Below are 23,032 nucleotides of genomic sequence, written 5' to 3'. Positions count from 1 at the left end.
AATTTTCAATTTATTTATTTCCTTAATCCCAGCTGTCGCTCTCTTTGAACACATTAACATTGACGCGGCTCACATTGTTCGAGTTTTCAATTTTTTTAACATCGTCTAAGTCCTTTTCATCTTCATTCGCTAATTCCTTTTCTATTTTCTTTGGCGGAGAACAAACATCTTCGATCTGTGAAAATATATATATTTTTTAAATAAATTTTATGAAAAAATAAAAATGTTTGTATTCAAAACAGGCTTCATAAAGATTGTTTGCTTTTCAGTCTCGCGCCTAGTCCAAGTTGACACCGTCACACTAAACACGGAGCGTCCGTACTTTTTCATACACAAATCTTATGTCATTATGGTAAGTTATTCAATGAAATCGAAGAACGCTCCTGTGTGTGAGACGACGAGAACCCAGAATAAGCATACTGAGTAATGATAAATAACGGCTTCATATTTAAAACACATCTCATAGTAAACAACATTTAATTATTATGTTCTAATAAAGACTTTTTTTATACTGAAACAATCTCTATTCATTGAAAGCCTTTACAGTTACAGTTTACTGTAAACTTGTTATTCAGTCGCTTTGGACAATATTAAGAAAATTTGTTTGTATTCAGTCAATCACCTTGAATATTCCAGACGAGGTTCTTTTCCTAGCAACTGGTACAGATGAGACGCTGTTTGATCGCTCTCGACTCTTCTGAGTCTCTTTTCGTGCGTAACCTTGACATAAAATAAATCCATTGAAATATTTTAAGCTAGAACTATATACTATGATAGAATTTGTGTATTGAACTAACATAAAATTTTTAATGAGATTAAAGGAGAGACGTGAAAACGTATTCTGAGGGACACGGTAAATTATGTTAAACAAATAATATAAAATTAAGTATTATTTTATATTCGTTTATAAACAGATATAAATCAATGCATGACAAACAAGGATAACACTTAATTTTTTTTATTTTCTTTGTTAATGTAATATTTAATGCATATTTTGGTTGGCTACAGAAAAAACATGTTCTTCATCTTGTATAACTTCGATGACACGAAACAAGAGACAAGCGAATGTGAGAAAAACTGTTTAATATAGAAAAAAAAATTACATCCTTAAAATATATATTTTATTTTGAATAACACGTAATAGGATAAATGTATAGAAAAAAATAACTAACGGCTAACATACGTCCTGCTTTTAAAGAACTTTTTTATTATTTTCGTCAAATTTCTATATAATGTTATTTTTATTTATACAGTCGGAGGTTTTTAACATTTAAATTTCATACATATATGCATACAGGAAAGGAAAAAATTAAAAAAATGCTACGGACAATAAATATAACCTCATTCAAAATAGGAATTATAAAATGAATTCTAAACTATTGCCGATTATAAACCAAAAAAAAAAAACGTACCTGGTGATGTCGCATTTGAACTTTCATGTGTGTAACTGTAAAAAGGATTGAATAGTTTTAATATGTAATAATATTAATATCTGTAATATTTAAATAATAATAATAATATTTAATATTCTAAACTAATAAAATATACAAACAAATGTCAGTCTTATAAATGTCTCGGCGGCAGTATATCATGAATCGTGTTAAAAAAAACTTGTTTAGAAAGGTTTTAATAAAATTATTGAATCTATATAAAAATCCACATAAAAAAAATGACAAAATTTGACGTCTTGAAAATAAAATTTTAAGAAAGAAAGCGAATAATAAGCTTACAGCATAATCGATACAGCCGATATCGCTATCATGAAGGTTATATCGAATCATCATCTTTAAAGTTCATCGCCTTTTTAATTCTGTATTATAACTACAGATTAAATTAAAAAATAATCTTAAACAATTACGAATCCGACCACAGCATATATAGGATATTTATGTGTGACTGTTTTTTTCATCCAACATGTGTGTAAGGACTGTCCGTAGTTTAATTGGTGAACGCACAGGCTAATTGTAGCGTGTTGGACTAAACATTAACGCCTCGCATTCACCTGTACGAGGGTCGACACGACCAGGGAGACCGAATTACTAGGAGACGGTCACGATTCCTCCGCGGGTTACAGGTCAGGAAAAAAATCGACTTGCATTTTCTTTTCATTTAAATCGTTTAGTTTCAGTCGATTATTTTTGTTTCTAATTGTATCCTAATCTAATAATCGTTCTGAATTCAAACGAGTGAGTTGAATCGTATTTAATTATTTAAAAAAATAATCATATCGGAATATTTATTATAAATTTGTTCAAAAATTCCATTTCTAATTTACATAACTTACAAAGCTTGCTTACAATAGATGTATCAGACCATTTTCATATTAATTTTAAAACAAATCATCCAGTTATATGCGGATACGAGGATAGAGTCCCGATGAGTATGTATGTATGTATGTTTTAGTTAGAGTCAAAGCTCAACGAGATGGTGCATTCATCAAACACGTGAACCAAATAAGGCAAGCGGCGCGCCCGCCGGTGACACACGGTGAAGCGGCAATTGATTGACTTGTAACTACTGTTTTTGTCAGCTTTACTAATAAGCTGTTTTCCCGCCGTTAACGAGACAGAAGTTGCATTTAACAATATATTATAATAATGAGAAACGTTATAATAACTCGCGCTCATTATGTATGTACGGTGGATTTAAGACAACGTTATGCACAATCCTTTGATATTTAGAACATAATTGACTCATATTTTTCATTGAATCCATGTACTTATACTCTTATCTCCGGAAACAAGCATTTGTTCTTAAAACGAATTTTTTATTGTATAACATTAGTAAAATATATAGATTACTGTTCTTTGTTTATTTGAATAGTATTCGTTAATTCCGAAAAGCTCTCGTCATATTATTTATATGTGTATGTTCGGCTCAATGTCTTTATCGTTGTTTATGCGTCTGTCTGTCTATAACACAATAACTACTAGACCAATTTGAATAAACTCATTTCTTCTCCTTTTTTTGACAAAGAATAAAATGAAATCGAGTACAGAGTCTAGTCAAAACTTAAATGTATGAGTAACAAAATATAATAAAAATTATGATATTTTTTTATAAAACAGATTTTCAATACATGAACTTGCGTGAAAATGTTTACGAAACTATACTATATAAATTATGTTCAAAACTTAAAACTGTAAGTGTGTAGTGTTGAGGCGAACGCGTGTTAAGTGTACCGTTCTGGAGTCTGGTTCGACGTGGTGACATTAGCCCATGTTACTGTCGCCTTAGTGACACCGAGGACCACAAACTCAAACGTATGGGCATACATATACATATTGTAACAAGACATACTTTGGTTTGTTATGTATACGACTTCATAAGACATCCCCTGGCTATGAAACCACAAGTTTTATTATAATCAAATGAATCGTAAAGAGACCGAGGTTATCTTTTAAGGTACAAAAAGCTCGTATAATCAGTGATTATATTTGATTGGTTACAAAAAAAGGCATAAATTTTTTATGTGAAAAATGTAAATATCGAAAGAAATGTCGCACAAAAATCACGGATCAGGTGTTACATTGTAACAATCTCTAAGATAGTCAAAATTCATTACTAAATTTCGTAAAAAGTTTTCTTTTTTCTTGCGTATATAAAATCAAGACAAATCCAACACACGCATAACTTGGAGCTGAAATATAAATTTATATTGAGCCATGGCTTAGAAAATAAAAGACTATAAGCTTTAACAATGCTTATAAAGTTATTTGTTTAGAAAGTATCAGATTTCATCTTGAAAACAGGAGAGGACGTGTACAGCATCCTTGTAATTCAATACTGAATTAGTTAAATTGAACATCCAGGAACTTGGAGATGTCTCTTGTATTTCGCTACCAGTATTTATTGTTACCGTAAATACAGGAATATAGCTGAGAGTAAATCACAGGTAGATGTTGTATAGACACGGCCTACATGGCGTCCGGACCAATTTTGGTGTAACAAACAAAACTACGTGTGATAATGCGAGTTCTGCTCGTAAATATATTTAGCGCGGCATAAGCGCGCACGAGTCGTATATCATCCCATTCTAAGAAAACACGATTCAATGTACTTAAAGCTGTGACATCGATGTTTATAGTCTCAGAATATCATAAGAATTCACTATATTTAATACTAACAAAAGGTGACCGTGTGGGTGGAAAACTCGAAAATTAATACAGACATCATAGTCTGAGAAACGTACTCGAAACTTCTAGACGTATTCTATTGAATTATTATAAATATATATATATATATATTAAATATACTTAGTTATAAATTATAATGATTGCAACATAAGCGCCATGTAAGCGCAGCAGTAGCTAGTGTCGCGTGCTTCAAGTCGATCACGGCACAGCATCTTTACATCTTACATAGCTAGCGTTACCTCTCCCGTTTACTTTTTACGCGAATTTAAATGAGAGAAAACCGGACCTTTTAATGATTTTTACCTTATATATAGGAACGCTTATTAGATCCACTCTAAATGGTATAATACGTTTTTGTATGCAACGATTGTGATGTCTCTGTTGTATCAATTACATACAATTTATGGCCGTGTATATTCTAACAAGTTTACACTTTATTAAAGTAAATTATGAATTAAATTAATTAAAATTTTCTTGTACAAAATGTAAGTATCAATTTTTTATAATACAACTAACTAGTTTTCGTCTATATATGAAATAATTTCTAAATACTCACACCTAAGTAATGTTTTAAAATCGAATAATTTCGAAGTAAAATAAATAATGAAATACAAACATATTAAAAATAACGCTATAATAATTCCATCGGGTTCAAAAACAACGAGGAAAAACCAACATGACCTTATCAATATACCGTGTATAGAAAAGCAACACTCTGTATGTAGCGACGTTAGTTGAACAAACGCTCCATGTACGCACCAATCAGACGCGAGACGAGACGTAGCCTGTCCGAGTTTCACACGTACCGAGATGAGACATCGGATCGAATATCGATTCCGTATCGAAACGAGACATCGGATCGGATATCGATTCAATATCTCGTCGCCTGACGCTGTCATCGTCCAACTCGGGACGTACTATCCGAATGATATTCACAACGCTTTGCGAACGCCGGCCAGATCGTATCGACATCTCATTAACTAATGCCGGCCGGCAGCCAATTATATTGAATGACGTGTCCGGGGCAAATTGTATTACCGACTGTTTGGACCGTCAACGTCATACGATTTATGAAAGCGAGAAATATCCGTACCGATGATTATGAAGTTACGGCAGAATCATTTAATACAACTTAATTATAACCCATAACTTTAAGTATGATATACATATATTACACAAAATATAAGCTATAAAGTTGTCTGTATTATTATAAAAATATGACATGTAATTACAAATTATTTGCTCATTATAAAATATTAAAATAAATGGCAGTCTTGAAGTTTACATATGACGCATCCTGTCAGCCCTCCCTAGACGCTATTCAATGTGAGACATAAAGAAAACATTCACAAAGACGTCAAACTGATGGTGCATCGTTAAGATGGGTGTCTGGTAAATAGCAGGCGTCGTCGGGTGCCGCCATTAGTATCACGTCAAGAACAAAGATCCTACGTAGAATTGCAATGCGCAGGCGCAGGGTTATCGGTGTCTTTTGTCTAACGCAAACGAAATTCCTTGTCGCTTTTGAGAAATTGGCTACTTTGTTTGCGCTACAGTTGAATTTATTGTGAAACTTATGAGATATGCTTGACGTTCTTAACAGACGGCATTAGCACTATATATAAAGTTACATTCAGTATACCAATTCAAAGATACACGAGTTTGGCATTTAGATTTAGATAATTATTAGAGAAATTATCTACAGCAAAAAAATCATGTAATAGTCCAAACAAAATTAGAACAATATATATCCAAGTTTTATTCGAGGCCAGCGATGGAGAGCTTTTTATTTGTGATGGAGAAAAAACAGAAATAGCCAGTGAATATTCTGAGGTTCTGTGGTACGTGAATGCTATCAGAAAAGTGTTAATCCAACACGACAGTCCGCATACAGCGGAATGGAGCATTTCTCAATGCAGTTGCCTCAATAATATTCAAACAGATAACTGGACTGGAAGAAAGGTAAGCGATTCCTATCTTCGTAACGGTTTCGCGTTTCATTATATTTATAAATATATTATTATTGTTTCATTTAATTTCTTATAGACCAAGGATGGATGAAATGTATTTTTAATTTAATTAAATTTTGAGAATGTATGGTGTTATGATTTATGTTTGTTGATAAGTTGAATGTCACAAATCAGTTAGGTGTTTTCGGATAGAAACTTATTTATCTAACATATATAGAGGTTTAGGACCCTCGAATGTATGGATAGGTGATACATACACACTTCGATGTGTGAGGTTCTGGTTGTTATCCTGGATTTGGTTCAGGATCCTGTGTATAACGAAGTTGGAAGATTTCAATCATTAACTGTTACTACCGTAAGATATCTGAGGCTACGGGCGAGAATCGCGACCCAGTTCGAGGCGCGTGCGCACCCATACACAGACCAATGCATACATGAACAATCCTTTAAATATTGCTGTTTTATTATATGTAATTGTTTTTACTTTTTAAAGTCACAAAGTATTGCTATATGGATTCGTATCGCAATTTTAATAACAAAACATCTGTAACATAACCATTTTGTTGGAATGCGCTTTTAGAAACTTCCAATATGAATTGAAAAAATATATTTATGAAATGATACAATTAATTTAATAACTCAATTTCACACACGAATGAATCCTGTACACACGACTAGTATAATTCTCAATGACCCAATATAATTTATAGAATCTGATGAACTCTATCATGAGCTCGCTTGCATCTAACCTGTGCTGAGACAACGTAACTCAGAGATAGCATCAGCACGAGCGATGGCGATGAAAAGCGAGTGTTTAAGAACGATAGACGCGTGCCGGGATTGTTTCTTTGACCGGTCTTATTTATATGCAGCGTGCACTTATATTTTATACCAGCTACCAGCAGTACAACGGTAACTCGGTGTACATTGAAAAGGTTACTCGATGCCATATTAGATATATTTTTATGGCTTCTAAATAGTAAAGGCTATTGTTTGAGACATTATAAGAGAACCGAATACGAAATCGGATGAAACATATCTTTAGAAATGTATAATGGATGTGAATATTATATTAATATTTGAATTAGTTAGAAACAATTAATTATTTATTATAAAATGATTGTTGCGTAACTTTTTGAAACATCCTGTTATATATGTTAGACTAATTACAATGATATGACCAAAGCTGTTAAACTATTTAAGATTCCAGACGAAATACGAATAAAACCTAAATGGTGTTATTCCAAATACATTCAGATAGCAGCGGGATCCAGTGGGAATGGAAGAGTAAATGAGAATAGAATATCATCGCACGTGTCTGAATATGCAAATGCGCGGGCGCATTAAAATGCAAGATGGCGGAAGCGCGCACGCGAGGTCGCGGGGTCGAGCTATCCACGCGCCATTGTCCAAGCTACCAGTAACCAGGTTACAATATACCATGCCCGATAGAATATACCAAAGTTGGTGATTGGTGAAATAAAACGTGTCATATGCGGCCATTGTTCTCTCACATTATTGTTTTATCATATACGTCATGATATTTTATGTCCATATAAACACTAACTATGAGTTACGTAAAACGGTGAGCTTTCACGGATTTAATCACGAATGAACCGTGTACATTAATGAGTGAACCGATTAATAATACGTAAAAAAAATAGATTTAATTCATTAAACATTAGCATTTTGAGAGTTAAATTCCAAGATTCCGTAGTAATTGGTAGTCACCCTCTTTATATCCTTTCACGATCCGTTCGACCGAGCTTTACAATAGCTTCGAAAGCCTCGAGACAGAACCAATCGAAATAAGAATGTGTACTAGACTTTTCAATGAACATTCTTTTCTTAAACACCTTTCACCTTTTATATAAAACGATTTATTTATAATAGTAATTACATTCAACTAATCTAATACACTATAATGTACTTTATAAAGTATTGTGTACTTGTACTTATATCATTAATGCAAATTTTTGTGAGGATATATTGATGTTTGTTGGTCTTTCACGCAAAAACTACTAAACGGATATCGATGAAACTTTAAATAATGTATCTCAGACATCCTAATAACACATAGGCTATAATTTACCCCGGATTCCTGACTACTTCCCTCATAATCACGACATAACAGCTGTTCTGTGTATGAAGTCACGAAACACTATAGATATCGCTGCCGGTTGGTTTCATTATCTATTGTACAAATACTCTATACATTTCTCTCCGAGTTCAATTCCAAAGTAGGGCGGACGAAGTCATCGGTAAAAATTAGTATATTTATATGTGATAACATAAAAAAAATATTTTTTATATTACACTCCGCTAATAATGGTATACGTGAACTAATTTGTTTTTCTTTCGATTTATGTATTCGAAAATCGGACATTTTTTTTTGACACGTCCGAATAATGATGTTTAGTAACTAGCAGATTTTTAAATATTACAATTTGATGTTTGTTAATTTCCGTCTCTATGTTTATTACTTCACCTTTAGTCAAATTTTTATAACATTTGTATAGTATTTTTTCAATTTTTTTGAGTTGTGACATTACCAATAGTAAGAAAGTTATTTTCGCGGGTAACCAGATAGAAAAATTTAGCAAAATTTGCCATTTTAGAAAAAAAAAATATGTAACATGACGTAAGAATCAAACTTCACTTCATATAAAATGAAGTTTTGCTTAATTTTTTTTTTTAATATAAACACTAATTCCAATTTAATTTGGAATGAAATTTAAATGAGAAAAGAAAAAAAAATAAACGAAGTAAATAAAACAAAAAAATATTTTATTAAAATTTATTTAGAAAAAATCTCTTATATTCGCTTTCTACATCAACGGGTCACATTTTTTAAATTTCATTCCATCATTAAAATTGGAACTATATAATTACATAAAAAAGACAAAAATAAAATATACAAACGTTGTGTTTATAATATAAAAAAAAATAGTAAAACTACAACAGAATATATAAGAATATAAAGAAGAATAAAGTGAAACAAAATCAAATTTTATAACGATAAAAAAAATTTTTTTCGTTTTTTTTTTTTGAAAAATTATATAATATTCCTATCTTAGCAAAGTGTCTCACACTTGACAAAGTTACAATTTGGAAAAAAAATAAATTTCTTTTAGTGAAGTTTTTTATCGAACTTCAAAACAATTAATATGCTTTAAGCATCGTTTGACAAAGAATTGTATTACAACGAACCGTGAGTTTAAAAACTATTTACGACTAATAAAATTTTTAAAAAATTGTATACCTTTCAAGTCCTACCTATCTGCCCTTAACCTAATTCCGTTTTAGAGCAATGTCAGTCTATGAATCAATGAGACCTGCTACTAAGTATAATTCCTAAGAAGTAATATTATAAAGATATGAGAAAATTGAATGCAGTTTTATATCTTAATATAATTTGCTAACTTTATTTCCTAAAAGCTCATTTAAGAGCTTTTCAATTGGAAGCAAATCATTACCAATAAATAAACTCTTAACTTACATATTAATGGAAATATTCTAACTATAATAGATCCAACGGAACAAGATAAACTTTGTAAACAAAAATAGTTCCGATGAAGTTAGTACTAATGACACTGTCAGAATCATATTAACATACGTTCTGACACTGTATGTTTTCTCGTTATAATTAGTTTTTTTATATGTTATTAAAATGTTTAATAAAAGTTTTATAAAATTGTATGTAATTTCAATTCAATATAATATGTTTCAAAAATATATATATATATCTGGAATATATGAATACTAAATTAAAAATATTCTAATTTTTTAATAGAAAAACAGTGTGACATTTTGAAAGGAAATCAATATTATTTTATAAATTTTGATTTTTTTTTTTTCTAGTTAATAAATATTACTTTGATGAATATAATCTTACATATCAAATTCTAATAACCTTGTCACAATTTGTTATATTCAGTAATATAAAAAAGTTCTTCATCCTAAAAGATATATTTATATGTATGTTACTTATATATATTCTGAATTCTGATCACACTCATAATAAAAATAAAAAATTACCGCCAAGACATTAGCGCAATTAAATATATTATTGGACAATTGTATAAAATATCATTAAAAATTAGGGCTTAAGGTTTAGCTTAAGGCTTCTTAAAAGCAAGTTAAGTCAACAGGAACACTTTGAAACGTTCGTGCTTTGTAAGCTCAATAAAAAGCGTCTAAATGACAAGCCTGTTGTAATATAGAAAAAACTTTAAATAGGCTTAAGGCATTTTTTATATATTTAGAAAGCAATAAAAAATTTGAGCATTTCAGCAATTTCAGCGTATGTTTTATATATGTATATGTAATTTAAAATATGAAAACTTGAATCCTATCAGTCGCGTGGGACGCCTATGTATCCAGGAAGATGTATGTCATCTTCCATGAGACGGTAGAGTATGAATGAAAGGATAATTGATATAAACATTACGTACACTTTCTTATATTTGTCATCCTCGCGTCGATCCAACTGGTACTGATTTGAGTGAGACTGCGGACAAAGATACATCTGAATTTTGACGAGATCATCTTGTCCTCATAGGAAGCTCTAGCTCGTTATACTGGAATTATCAAAACTGGACATTCTAATTCAGTAGTTTGGGTCATAACAATAATGCGACATTAAACAGATTAGGAAATAAAAATGTACTAAAAAAAAAAACAAGTTCCTAGAAGTTTGCCGGCGTGATAAAAAAAAAAACTGATAAATTTAGACGAAACAGAGAGTTATAGATAAAATAAAAACGAGTGAAATAAATAAAATTATAAATAATTTCACTAAAATAATAGAGATCTTTTTTTTTTGGTTTTTTAGTAAAATCCTGATGACGCCACACTCTGTAATAGATCCTTGAACAGCATTCAGCTACCGCGGCGTCAGCTTGTGTTAGCAAACTTTTCTCTTTATTTTCTATCCTTTCTTTTCCTCAAGTTGTTATGTAACTTGATATTTCTTTACAATAATCCATCTCTCTATTACACATCCTGTTATAACAATAAATACAAAATTCTTGAACAACCTACAACAGACATATTTATATTCAAAATTATTTTAATTTTGAATATATATTTTTTAATTATATTCAACAATACTATCTGCTCTGTTTTATAATATGTAATTCATTTTCATACAGATTTTTTTTTTGTTAAGATATATAGATCTTTTTATGGTTATCCACATTCTTGCGATTAATATAATGATTTCTTTATATATAATATCTTTATTTATTTATTTCATTCATTTTTATATTATCTATGGAGTTTCATTATCTATGGCTGTGTGAAGGATTCATATCGGATAGAAAAATGAAACCCTTTTAGCACACATCAATAGTTTAATACATCATATTAAGTAATAGATGTCAAATACATTTCAAAAAACTTACATCGACAGACAAAAAAATAAATAAAACCTCTACCTACAGAAGCTCCGACACAGTCCAATTTTACCCAAAAATTATCACCGATAAAAATTCTATAGAATTCACTGTTATATATAAAGTATACCTTATCATGTCACAGAGTAAAATTTTGTTCACAATGAGATCCAATTGTCATCTAAACACAGCGTTTCCCAAATCGTGAATAATCTAACCGGCAAACTTGGCCACATTTAACATCAAACAACTTCCATCATCTTAGTTTAAAATGGCAATATTACTAGACTGTTACACAACATTTAAACTACTATAGAACTCCGTTGAGGAATAAAAAAATCTACTGGCGGGGTGGCTACAGTGACGTCACAACCGAGACGATCGTTGACTATTATTGGGAACCGCTGACTACAACGTACATTCTAGAAGATTCTGGACTACAGACGTATACCACAATAGAATAAATATGTCATAAAGTGTGAGATCATTAATATGATTATGGTAATGTATTACTGAATCTAACGTTCTAGAACATTCGCCATTGTATAAAGTATACCTTATTTACCAGTTTGGGGATCTTGTAGGTGACATAAGGGACAATGGTAACACGGCGGTCGCCGGCGAAGGCTCTGGGGACGCCGCGGGCGAGGTCGCGGCGAGAGAACGCTATGAACGCTGTTGTGTCGTTCAAGAACTGCACGGTTATTTGTCCTGGAACACGTTGTTGTCATAAGATATAGACTTTTCTTGTACACATGGATTTTGATGTCAGATGCAAAAACCGTTTTTGTTTGTATAATAAATTAATTATATTTTACATCTAAAATAAAAAATCTATGAATTATTAAATTAATGAAATCATTTACCAACAACACATATCTAAACTTTTTTTTTGTATAGTAAATACTCGATACTCGATATTATTGTAAACTGGTTTACGTATTTTTAAATTGTAACACTTGTATTCAAAACTTTGTGTTTTTTAAATTAGAAAATTTATAATTTTTAAATCAAATAAACAACGTTAAGGTTGAAGATGTAGCGATTTAAGTTTAGCAGATATGACTGAATCTAAACAAATCTGCATTAAAAATAAAAGTGACTATTCGAATGATATCTGGTTAAGTCACCAGTTTAATAAATCGTCCACACACGAGAAAACAAAAATAATGTCTGAGATTCGGTGGAAAAATTAATTTTAAAAAGTTTGAATACAAATACTGAAAAGTATATTTATATCAAGTTTATTAAGAACGAGAAGTATAAAGAGGTATACAGCGATTAAGAAGAATACAAGTGTATATTATTATATATATTTTGAAAGGAAAATATGACAAATAATATAAATATCTAGTTGATACAGAAACACTCACCAAACGGACTGAACAGCTGGCTGATGTCGCTTCTCTTCCACTCCTTCGGAAATGTCACATGAAATACATGGTCTCTAGTCGGTGTAGCTGGGAATTTGTAATGTCTTGTTAAGTTACAGGAATTATATACTGGTAGAGATACAAAGAATATAGAAATTATTATTTAAATGAAGAGAAAAGTATGCCTGTTCGTTGTTTGCTCAAATGGGCCCTAAAACGGTTAGGAATATTTGACTGGAATGTTCAATTAAATAAGATTGTATAACCACATTAACGGAAACAAAAAGTTAAAACTAACTGTTGGTTTGATATAAATTAAAATATTTGAAACTATATTTAGCAAATAGGTTTTATTTTATATACAGTTTAGCTCCAGCTGTTGTATATATACAGTTCCTTGTGTCTAAGCTTGAATATTTGAAAAATTATTCCATACTAAAAAAAGGGACCAATGTTTGTTTAACTGCTTGGTAATGTAATGCGAGGAAAATAATGTGTTTTGAGTAGAAATTGCCATATCATTGTGGCAAAATTACACTTATTTTTAAAGTATCTTCCTAATTTTTATCAAAGGGCACATTTTCAAACTGTCAATAAAACTGTTGTTTATATAATTCCTTGACATAAGGACGGTTTTTTATTGTTATACGTTATCACAGTCATTTGATAAATACATATATATAGAAAATTTGAAGACCAGCACCGATATAGAATGATTAACACAAGCAAGGAAGTGTTCAAACTAGTATAGCAAAACTCACGATCAGGCCCAGTGAGGTTTATGTATGGAGAGTCCTGATGTGCGGTCTTGGCAAGATACAGCTTGTTCATGAACGGCTTCCATATGGCGGCCTCCAAGGGGGGGAGGCGGGCCGGCTGATCCCCTCTCATACGAACCAAATGGTTGATCATAGCGAGGAAACAAACGCCGGTTATATAGGCGTCGTAGCCCGCCTCGTGCTGCTTGTCATCAGCCAGGGTGTACCCGCGGCCAGGCTTGCACACTGATTAGGATGTTGGTTAGGAATTTTTAAATTCGGAACACCCTGTATAATTTTACTCGTTAGTCTCGCGTTTGTTGGATGTGAGCCAAATGATTTGATTGCTAGTTTTATACAACAAAGCATTATAAAAAAATACATGTATTTTTTATTCAATTTAAGAGTCCAATTCAAAATTTTATATGTACAAAATTTGATACACCGATATAAATAAGTACGTTAAAAATAGTTAAGATAATACTAACAAGCTTTTGGAACCGAAAACGGAGCCTCGGACATGGTCGCCAGCAAGTGAGTCAGGACACTAGAATCCACTTTATCGCTCATAGGTGGCAGGCTTGACATGTACTTGGTGTCAAGAATCCTAGTAGAAACATATTCAATTAGGAGGCCATTTGGAAACATGATAATATAATAGTGCCTAAATCCTGAAACTTAATAATACTTAAATCCTGAGCGAAACAGATGAGATCGAAAGAGAACAAAGAGCGAAAATAAAAGACGCCTAAGAGAAAATATTCTAATACAGCTTTTGAACATTAATAGATGTTGTATAACTTGATGTAATTGATGTCACGTTTGAATAGAATAATCAGCTAGCCTACTGTTCATGCGGACATGCTGACATTTATATTATTATATTACAATACTTTACACTTATACTTTGATACGGCTCGAGTTATGCACATAATAAACTAACCTCGGGAACATGCAATGAGTGAATTCCTTAAAGGTATTATAATCTGTGGGCAGAGGCTGGAAGAAGTGGTTCAGAGTGTGCATCACGTCCAGCAACATGTTGTGTCCGATCACTAGTTTACCCTGGAGAGGAACACGTGATACAAGCAGTACGGCTATAATTTTACTATAGAATACAAAGACAACGAGAGACGATAGAAAATGTAAACAAACTTTCATATTATATCGTTACATTTTCGTCGACTTAGTATCCTTATAATACTCAATAAGAAATATATATTTAAAAATTGAGCGATTGCTACTCGCTAAATCATATTTACAGCTCAAATGTTACCGATCACTTATTAAAACATACCATGATTAAATGACAACAAATCATACTAGGGCTAATCCGAAAGTAATGATAATAAAAATTAATTAAAAGATATTAATTTAGGTTAAAAAAAAATCAGGTCCATCTTTTCTTTAAACTTAAGATTAATTTCTCAGAACACAAGATTCAATTTAACAGTGGCCAACACATTGTTATTTGAAACAACAATAACAAGTAGGGCAAAAGTAAACCTTTTTGGGAGGGTGTTTGAGACACAATGTTAAAAAAACAGCTAACTACAGTTTTGTAAGTTTGGTGGGTAGTTTTTATAAAGACTATCATTTTGCACTGCAAGACAACAAATTTTGTAGCATCTTTCTTTATTTGCCTTCATCAATTTTTTTATATCTGCATAATATTGTACAACACAAAAAGAATTGAATTTTAATTAGTGAGTTGAGACCACTTTTTCCCATCCTAAATTTCTCTTGTTTTATAAAAAAAAACTATGATTTTTTGTTTCACGTTTTTTTTTATTAAAGACTCACCAGACTGATTTAAAGGAATCATTTTAATGAAGAATGCAAAAGACCAGAATCCCACTATTTTTCAACAAAATCATTATGTAATATTACCTTATAATTCTTTCAATAACAAATTCAATTTCCTTTTTATTTATTATTGATAAATTTATGGCCAGTTCCTATTCAAAAATGTTTATCTCTCACTCTCCTTATCTCCTTGAACTTATTTAAATCTGCTTATCATAACTTTAAATCAACCTTACCTTTTAGATAATTAATTTATAATAAATATTGAATTAAAATAGTCTAACATATTGGATACTGTGTACATGTTATCTGGTTTTGTCGGCCAGTATAAAGTACAATATGGTATAGGGCAGAGGTCATGCGATTAGGTTTGCATGGTCATATTGATACACATCATGAAACTTACAGACTGGCTGATCATCCTGGCAACTCTTGAGAATCCGACAGCATCTTCAAATTGCTCCCATTCCTCATTTTTCTTCTGCACGTCTCTATTCATGCGGTCACTGCCGCATTTGATCTTGCTAACTTTCAATACCCTGTTGGAATTTTACATTTATGATTTTATTTACACTAAAATATTGTTACATTTATAATGTTTATAACAGCACATATACAGATCTTTGTGTTTTATTACATTATTTGAACTCAGACAAAGAGTCATCGCAAAAACATTTGTAAAATCAAATCAAATTTAATAATTACCTGTTTTTATTCTCGAGCATCTTACTTTCAACAAACACTTCATTGTGAAATCTCTTGCCGAGCTCTTGAAACAGCAGTCGTCGGATGAAAGCATTACAACGATCTATCTCCATCTCATCTTCATTTTCAAAGTCTATGAAATGACGCACTTTCTTGCTGAAAGGAAACTTTTCATGTGAAATATGTCTCTTTTTTTATTTTATGTTGTAATTTATAATACATACCAAATATTATCAATCTGCACTTTATGTTCCTCAGGAATCGGAATACAATCCTTTTCATTAGCCGACTTCTTTTGCTTCTCAGTCAGCTCCTCTCTGAGCTTGGCTTCTGTCGGTTCTGTCATGTATGATATACCTGAAATAATAATTCTTATAATACACTTTGCTATATTATGATGTTTGGTTTTAACTGACAAAGACAAAGAATAAACATATCAATTTGAGAAATATTTTTATTAAAATTTATAGAGAGGATGCATGTGCATGACAAAACTAACCTTCTCGGATGAGCTTATTGAAATCAAAATCCTGTGAAGCCAAGAAATCCAAACTGGAACTCTGACACATAAAGAGTCTATCGGGACCAGGTCGACCGCGCGGGAAAACATAAAAATTGTAAGCATCATTCATATACTGCTTCTCCTTCTCATCCCAATAAAAAGTGCATAAACCAAATTGAATCAACAAAAAATCCGCTGTCCCATTCAATAAAGTCGCGTAATATTCTGGCGGGGAATCAAACATAGACACATCCCGGCCGCTCATGAGACCGGTGAATTCAGTATCTATAGCTAAAAAGTCTGCTGCTTGTATTGAATCACGAACCAAAGGCAACACCTCTTTGAAATCTGAAAATATTATTAAAAAAAACAACGTTATGGATTAAGAAGTAATTGATTTAAGTTGCAAAGGGTAACTTAAACTCACTCTTTCGTGTAACTTCCATGATTAAATAATTAACAAAGCATAAAAGCAAACAATTTTTCTTAATATGTAATTACTTATATATTAATAATAAACAAAAACAGCAACATAGCAGCCCAACAGGTTCCATTAAAAATGGCATTGATTTATAGAGATTGTTACCAGAAGGAAAACCGGCATCTAGAGAAAGAACAAATTGTTATTACCGATTTTATTACAAATTTATGCTAAAAAAAATTATGTCACTAAAGTACATTTTTATTAAATTAAACACAAAGGATTATTATATGTTGAATACTTTGTAATTGTAGTGACATATTCAACATTCTTAAATAATGTAATTCATGGCGTATTTGCAAAAAAAAATCTAAATATACTTCTAAACTTATTATATGTTAGAAAAAATTTGGTAAATTTTATTCAAATTTATTGAGACAATTTATTTTTACAATCTTAGATTTTAACCATGATGCGATCTGAATTAAACTTTATTAAATAAACTTCCTTCGTATTCCATATCATTTCACAGCAAGTTTTTTTTTAATCTTTGTTAGAATGACTAAACAAATCGTCATATCGTAACAAATCATTATTATTCAATTATAACATATTTTATTTTTCTATACTTTTGTTAAACACGTTAACACCATTACGGTGACGACGAAAACTACAGGTTAAAAATAAAATGCCCACTTCATGTTATTTATTTTAAAAAAGTTCATTTTCAATATGAGAACGGGTTATATAAGAAAATAATAGATCTTTCGTAACTTAAAATGTTTATTTAACACACTCTGTGCGTAGGAGAAAAACAAACATTTCACAACTTTTCGGTGCAACATAAAACATAGAGAAATATCCCATAACAATTACAAATAAGCTGTATATCACTGTTTCAAATTGAGGTATAATTTTTTTCTATATGGTCAGACAAGCGTTCATATGCCGCTTTATTTCTATACAGGTGAATGTTCGCCTTCACCTTCTTCAATAGAAGTTTCGGATCTATCTCACTTAACGATATTAAGGCCTCTGAAAAGATATTAATGATTTAGGTTATTTCCAAAGTGAATACTTACTGTATTTATTTAAAATATCTCCAGTGAAAGTTATGTATTTGTAAACGCTATATATGTTTTTTTTCAGTCGCATACTTAGTTTATTCATGAAAATATTACCGGTAATTGTTGTACCGAATTTTTATAGAAATCCCTACCGAGTATCTCTTTCCGGAAATCGTCATCGCTGTCATCCAGATGTATCAGCATGGCGCTGTAGAGGGCGTCGACGTGAGCGTTAAACACAACGGTGTTGTATTCAGGACGACATTTAAACAACACTGTCAATGTTTGGACTGCGAACGATCGCACCTTATCATTGCTGTCATCCAGTCGCTTTAATACCACTAAAATGAATATATATTTTTGAAACAGTACAAAAATCAACATTTAAAAAGCCGTCGTTGTAATTCATATTCTACATAATAAATTATTATTATAGTTGTATGACGTCAAAAACCCCGCCCCCTATTCTAGGCATACCTTACTGTATGTTGAAAACTGATGTTGAGTGAAAATCACCAAAGACCAATATATGTTAATAATTCTTTTTGCACATTTCTTAAGTATTTCTTTTTACCGAAATATAATTTATGTAGTATATCAACGGTGAAACAATCCCGTTGTTTCGCGACGGATGCCAGAGAGCATATAGCACGCAGCGTGTGTTGTCGAGTTAGTGTTGAGTTATCATCAGTCAGCGCCACTAGTAGAGGTACCATCTCATCTAAGAAGGGCTCCAGCGATTCTTTGGACGGGAAAAGATTTACTTCCTAGAATAAAAAAGAAATTTTGTGAATTTTATTATGTAGGTTTAGTGACATAAATATTCTTAATCAGTCAGAACAACTCTCGGATAATCCTAGTCTAGTGTAATATAGTGTAACTAGTCAAAAATATCCTGAAGAAAGAAACTCGCTTACAAGCTACTTATATATGGAAACAAATATTAAAAAACTGAAAAAGGCAATTCCGTAAACCATAGACAAAATAAAATGGAATATTAAACATTTTAAATTACCCTATCATTATTGTCACCGTCCCCACCCTTCTCAATATTCAGTTGATCTCTCTGATCCTGTAAGGCCGAGCACAGACATGCGACTGCGGCTGTACGGATAGCCTCAGACGTGCGACCGGGGGACCACACAAGGTTTGGCATTATCACCTCTGATACGAAAAATTTAAATTAATTATTAATTATCATACATATTAAAGTAAATTTAAAATTAGGAAAGATCCAAGTCAAGGGTCTTATTAATTATAAAAAAATTCTTATTCCAACTAGACAGATAATATTGACAACAATCCTACAACCATAAACAATATTAACATTCACATAATTCGGCTTATCGCTCAGTCATAAATACTAAATAGTTTGAAATTCGAATTACACGGAATACAATGACATTTTTTCATTCACTCATTATAAAAACTCTTTGTGATATTGGAATGTTTTCCGTTTTGTGTATACACTCCGGATGTTTATCAAAATGTTCAAACGATTTATGAGATAAAAATACCTTCAATGATTATCTTCAGGAAAGCTTCCAGTTTGTCCGAATCGCATTTACTAAAATTGCTCTGCCTTTGTAAAAGCACTGAAGACAGTGTTGTGAATAGCTTCAACTTGACCTCGGGGTCAACCTTCGGGGTAGACAAGCACTCTTTTAACAACGGCGCTATAAGGTGCAGCTGAGCTCCTATCGCTGAACCTTTTCAAATCGTTGAAAAAAATTAAAAATGCACACTGAAAAATCTTACTTAATATTATGACAATAAAATCTGATTTTAAATGACAACATTTTTCATGCGAGACGCACTTATTTTTTTGAATTCAGGAACACTTGGAGCAACATTATTTACGATCTATATATTAATTATAATCATTAATATATCTATCTCGCACTATCCTATAATTGTTTCTCGCTCGCTCAGTGCTAACTCACCTCCGTGTAACAAGACACACTCCAATAAGCATCGGTCAGGTGTCAGCAGGGTCCACGTCAGCGCGTCGCTGGTGATGTCCGATAGGACACGCTGTATATGACGCTCGTACAGAGAGGTTAGACTGCGTCCACACTGTTCTATATAGCGGAGCTTGTCTAGATTGGCTGGAAATATATATTTTGAGTTGCAAAACAATAAAACAATGTTGAGCTGACACTTGAAATTAAATCCCTGTAACTTTCGGGACAGAAAATTCCAATTATGTGTTATAACCTTGACAACAGTCGGTGTATTAGTTATTCTATATATTTAAACCATCATATAGGGACGCAGGTGCAATGTATTATTTTTTTTATAATCATTCGACTTCATAATTTTTAAATATATAAAAAAAATGTATTCCAAAAGAGTTCTTATAATTCTTCGGACCATATAAACTCACACAAAGACATAAACTGCATTTTTTCGTCATAAGGCATCGCATACACTGTGAAGTTAATAATGAACAAATGTTCTGCGACCGCGTTACAATCCTCTTTACACAAGTCCATGAGAGCCTCGGTCACGTGGAGTAAATTTGTTTGATACTTTGGCTGTAAAAACAAAAATTACTTCCACATTTAAATCGAAATCGTTAAAGAATAAAAATTTAAAAAACGAACTTGCCTTTCTCGATCTACACCTGTCGGGATCTGATAATTCCTTACACAACTCAATCATAACCTTTCCCTTGATGAGTTCGGATCTAGAACCCTTCAAGATGTTAGTGATCACAAAGAGAGCACCCCATGAGTCTACTTCAGCTTCCAAAAGCGGCCACCAAGTTTCCGGCGTTATAAAATACCCGAACAGTTCAGATGCTCGCTTGATCTAAACACATTAATAATAAATAGGTACTACTACAGTTAAAAAAACAGGTGATGTATATTAACTCAACTTATATATACACTAGAATACATTAGATCCCTTACTTCGGTCACAACTCTCTGGTCGTCGTCACTAGCTCCTCTGTGTAATGTCCTGACAATTGTGTTAGCATGTTGTGTGCTGCCCTCTTCAGCACATAATAACAACCAGCAGAGTAACTGGGCGCAACGGAGACGAGCATCGGCCTGCCAGCCATCCATTTCTGAAAAAAGTAACAATATATAAAAGAGATTGGTTGGAGCTTCTTAGCTGATAATATCAGATTTCTTTTCTTTTTAAAATATTTTTTTATAATTAAAATAATAATAAAGTTCTTATATATTTTACAACTTTGCTTCTAAGGGAAATGATATTTACAGGTCATTGAGAACACTATTTATATTAAAATCTTAATTAATATTTATCTTTCTTTACAGTTTACAATCTATATAGTTTTAACTGCAACATACCTTTACCGATGGCTGGTACAATTTTCCCAATGTTACTTTGGACTAACATTCTGCACCCAAGGTTTGGACGTTTTACATCAGGATAATGAGTTGGCACGTCTTTGAGAAAATCTGTCTTCTTTTTTAGGTCTTCTTCATTTTCTTCCATATACTGAATTCCGATATCATTCCACAATTTAGTTGCAGTCTCTCTAACATCAGCCATCACATCACTAAGACTGTAAATCATTTTTAAATTTTTAAATGAGGGACTTAATTCATTATGAAAATAAAAGGCCTGCACCAACATCTCAAAAAAGGTAAGTTGTTTCATAAAATTTATTGGATAAGACTAGTCTTTTCTTTGCCAAATCTGATTTACTTCCTCAATAAATTGTATACATAACTGCTAATTATAATTTTTTTTTTACAAACCTTGTAAGCAACAGTGGTATCATTCTATGCCAAAATGAATAACGATCTCTGTAGCTTAACATCCAATTCCCAACTTCCAATGTGACTTGAAGTCTTACTTGAGTGTTCTCGTCAAACAATTTTTCTGCCATCGGAGTGATAGACAGCTCAAAACATTTTACATTACCAGCCATAACAACGGCACCTTCAAATGTGATAGTGAGATTATCTCTATTAAATATATTTTTTTATTGTTACAGTATTTGTTTTGTATAAATAACATATCATACCTATAGCTTGAATGGCAGCTACTCGTACTCTAAAATGCTGATGAGAGTAATTTGTTAAAAGAGGCTTCACATAGCTTTCTGACTGGAAATGGAAATCTCTCTGCAAAACTTTGGTCAAGAGTATAATGCATTCACATGCTTGTAGTTTCACTTTTGGGAAAGGATCCGTACTAATCTTGGTCAGAATGCTAGTAAAATCATTAATGAATGAACTTAATAAATGTGTTCCTCTATATTTCAATAAAATGTTATGAACAAGTTCTGTCAAACTTAATCTTATTTCTTCACAATCTTCAATAGTTTCTGCACATCCTATTCGGCGAACAATGACAGGAAGTATATAAGTCAAATAGTAATCATTTAGAGGTAGTCGGTTTATAAAATTGGATATGATTGTAATGGCACACTCTCGGCATGCCTCAGACGTATCAGAAAAACTCTTTAATATGTAAGCATAAACTTCTGGAAATACACAAGTCAAATCACAGTCTTTATTTAAGGGGTTTTCGAAAAGTTCTTCGTTTATTTTCTTAAGAGCCTGTCTACGAGTAATCTTCGAGTCGCTTTGCAGCCCTACTATATATGGTTCCAAAGCATTTCTTGGATTATCTTTAAGCGCTTGTTTAAAGTCAGACATTGTAAAAGGCTCAGATTGACAAAATTTCTATTAGGGAGCAAACTAAAAGTTTAATTGAAATTTGAATATTGATAAACAGAACATGTTTCCATAACAACACATTCTTTTGACATTTTTATTTACTTGCTAGTATTTATAGCCTCAATTTTCAAATATTTTTTAACTTTCACATTTTTATATTAATATTAACTTAATACTATAATAAATTAAATAGAGATGCTTTAATATATATAGTTATTAAATATTTCATAATATTTA

At 31.7% G+C, this 23,032-nt stretch overlaps 2 protein-coding genes across 3 annotated transcripts; both read right to left on the bottom strand.

The window, feature by feature from the left end:
• LOC116772385 (poly(A)-specific ribonuclease PARN-like) lies at nt 1–17,229 on the bottom strand. Of its 2 annotated transcripts, none has more exons than XM_032664559.2 (14): nt 17,074–17,229; nt 16,644–16,994; nt 16,369–16,501; nt 16,145–16,300; nt 15,846–15,978; nt 14,577–14,698; nt 14,122–14,240; nt 13,637–13,879; nt 12,876–12,962; nt 12,059–12,213; nt 10,561–10,616; nt 1,413–1,447; nt 623–720; nt 1–175 (listed from the first exon to the last, which is right to left on the bottom strand). In XM_032664559.2, the coding sequence occupies exons 1-14, from the start codon at nt 17,090–17,092 to the stop codon at nt 23–25; spliced, it is 1,860 nt and encodes a 619-aa protein (XP_032520450.2). In that variant the 5' UTR covers nt 17,093–17,229; the 3' UTR covers nt 1–22. The 2 variants fall into 2 exon arrangements, with proteins under 2 accessions (XP_032520450.2, XP_032520459.2); XM_032664568.2 differs by having other exon boundaries at nt 12,068–12,213.
• A 603-nt stretch (nt 17,230–17,832) lies between these two features.
• On the bottom strand, nt 17,833–22,890 carry LOC116775244 (dynein axonemal assembly factor 5). The gene is made up of 12 exons (XM_061521351.1): nt 22,138–22,890; nt 21,869–22,052; nt 21,455–21,672; nt 21,050–21,207; nt 20,745–20,948; nt 20,521–20,671; nt 20,078–20,242; nt 19,652–19,843; nt 19,150–19,298; nt 18,709–18,901; nt 18,287–18,475; nt 17,833–18,102 (listed from the first exon to the last, which is right to left on the bottom strand). The coding sequence occupies exons 1-12, from the start codon at nt 22,772–22,774 to the stop codon at nt 17,966–17,968; spliced, it is 2,577 nt and encodes an 858-aa protein (XP_061377335.1). The 5' UTR covers nt 22,775–22,890; the 3' UTR covers nt 17,833–17,965.
• Between the last annotated feature and the right edge of the window lie 142 nt (nt 22,891–23,032).

This window comes from Danaus plexippus, chromosome 8 (assembly GCF_018135715.1).
Source record: "Danaus plexippus chromosome 8, MEX_DaPlex, whole genome shotgun sequence".
NCBI classification, from domain to species: Eukaryota; Metazoa; Arthropoda; class Insecta; order Lepidoptera; family Nymphalidae; genus Danaus; species Danaus plexippus.
The sequence above is the reverse complement of the archived record's forward strand: the minus strand, read 5'-3'. Positions and strand labels throughout refer to the sequence as shown.

Bases quoted from the DNA above. Each gene is read 5' to 3' on its own strand.
- LOC116772385 (XM_032664559.2), bottom strand. The intron at 14,241-14,576 runs GTTAGTTTATTA...TGTTTCTACTAG, and splicing joins ACTCATTGCATGTTCCCGAG to GATTCTTGACACCAAGTACA. The intron at 10,617-12,058 runs GTATACTTTATA...CTTTGTCCGCAG, and splicing joins TCCCCAAACTGGTAAATAAG to TCTCACTCAAATCAGTACCA.
- LOC116775244 (XM_061521351.1), bottom strand. From the start codon at position 22,774: ATGTCTGACTTTAAACAAGCGCTTAAAGATAATCCAAGAAATGCTTTG. The intron at 21,673-21,868 runs GTTTGTAAAAAA...AATGATTTACAG, and splicing joins ATACCACTGTTGCTTACAAG to TCTTAGTGATGTGATGGCTG. The intron at 21,208-21,454 runs GTATGTTGCAGT...TACTTTTTTCAG, and splicing joins TGTACCAGCCATCGGTAAAG to AAATGGATGGCTGGCAGGCC.